General features: G+C 42.0%; 1 protein-coding gene across 1 annotated transcript in view; it reads left to right on the top strand.

The window, feature by feature from the left end:
• Positions 1-39: 39 nt before the first annotated feature.
• The window catches only part of LOC101296852 (putative F-box protein PP2-B12-like), a 3,626-nt gene continuing 2,221 nt past the window's right edge, over positions 40-1,444 (top strand). Inside the window, exons 1-3 of the mRNA XM_004296606.1 lie at positions 40-86; positions 306-619; positions 706-824. Of these exons, the coding sequence (XP_004296654.1) occupies positions 341-619; positions 706-824 (398 nt within the window). The 5' untranslated portion in view covers positions 40-86; positions 306-340. The remainder of the gene's footprint in view (positions 87-305; positions 620-705; positions 825-1,444) is intronic.

Below are 1,444 nucleotides of genomic sequence, written 5' to 3'. Positions count from 1 at the left end.
TTCTATGTCTTATGCAGTCCACAATATTTTTTCTTTTTAGGTTGCAATATTACATGAGCTGAAGCAAGCAAATTTCTCTGCAACAAGTATGATGATCTATCTTTTGCAACCTGTTCCATCAGCTTAGCTACTTTGTTCCTTTCCCAAACTCTAACTACCTAATACCCATCCATGTCTTGAACAATTCTAAAGTCTGCTTAATACACCATGTACAATAATCTTTTGTTGTGAATTGCATTCTGTATATAAACTGTATTCATACACCCGCAGCAACGCGCGGCCTAATTTCTAATGAATATATGTAGGTTGTGATAGGTATGAACAACACAAGTGAGATGTGATGGATTTAACAGAGTTGGAGAGGTTACCGGATGAATGCATGGCCCATGTTCTTTCCCTCACGTCCCCCAAAGACGCTTGCCGATCAGCCTCCGTCTCCTCCTCCTTTCGATCGGCCGTGCAATCCCAAACTCTTTGGCAACGTTTCTTACCCCATGACTATCGTCAAATCATCTCTCGATCCCTTGCTCCTCCTCTCCCATTCATCTCCTCTCTCTCTAACAAGGACCTCTACTTTCGTCTCTGCGACTCCCCCATCTTCCTCGACGATGGCAATCTGGTAATCTCTTCTCTCTCTCTGATCACAATTTCATTGGTCATTTGTTGCATGATTGTTCTGATTGATGATGATCACCATGCATGCAGAGTTTCTCATTGGATAAACTGAGTGGTAAAAAATGTTGGATGCTGGGAGCCAAACTGTTGAGCATTACATGGGCAGACACTCCAGAATACTGGGAATGGAATTCCCTACCCGAATCCAGGTCAGTGAGTTATTGTTAGAGCTTGTCTTGTCTGCTCCTTCATCTAATAATTTGGTTTCTGCTGCTTACTTGCATTACTTGGGGCCTAAGAATTGAAGCTAAATATGTCAATATGAATCTTAAACCAATATAATCTATCTTGTGGAGCTGTGGTGGATCGATGTGTGACGGTGTGATGGTGCTGCTTTACATCAAGGTGAATCCGAGGGCTTTGCCCCGGTGACCTTTGGAGCTTGACTACTCGGTCTACTCCATTGCCATTGAGGCGATATGCAGATCCCTAATTAAGCTCTATCAAAATGGACTCCATGAATTGAAGGACTTGTGTGCTTATAATCAGATACGAAACACCTTGTTTTAAGGTGTCTAATACCTCCCTGCCGGGGCATTTAGCACCAATGCTACAAGAGTATGATTTTCACTATATATATATATATATATATACACACACAATGCTGATCAGGTGCGGACGTCCGCACCAAAGTTTTGGTGCGGAATTCCATTTTTGCACCACTTCTCGATCGAATTTCCTCAAACTTCTTTTTAGACATATCTAGATCATCTTGTGTAGATCATCTCTGCAAAATTTCAGCCAATTTGATGATCGTTAAGGCCCTCAA

The sequence above is a fragment of the Fragaria vesca genome, linkage group LG4 (genome assembly GCF_000184155.1).
Source record: "Fragaria vesca subsp. vesca linkage group LG4, FraVesHawaii_1.0, whole genome shotgun sequence".
In the NCBI taxonomy this organism is placed as follows: Eukaryota; Viridiplantae; Streptophyta; class Magnoliopsida; order Rosales; family Rosaceae; genus Fragaria; species Fragaria vesca.
This window is presented reverse-complemented; position numbering and strand designations above follow the sequence as displayed.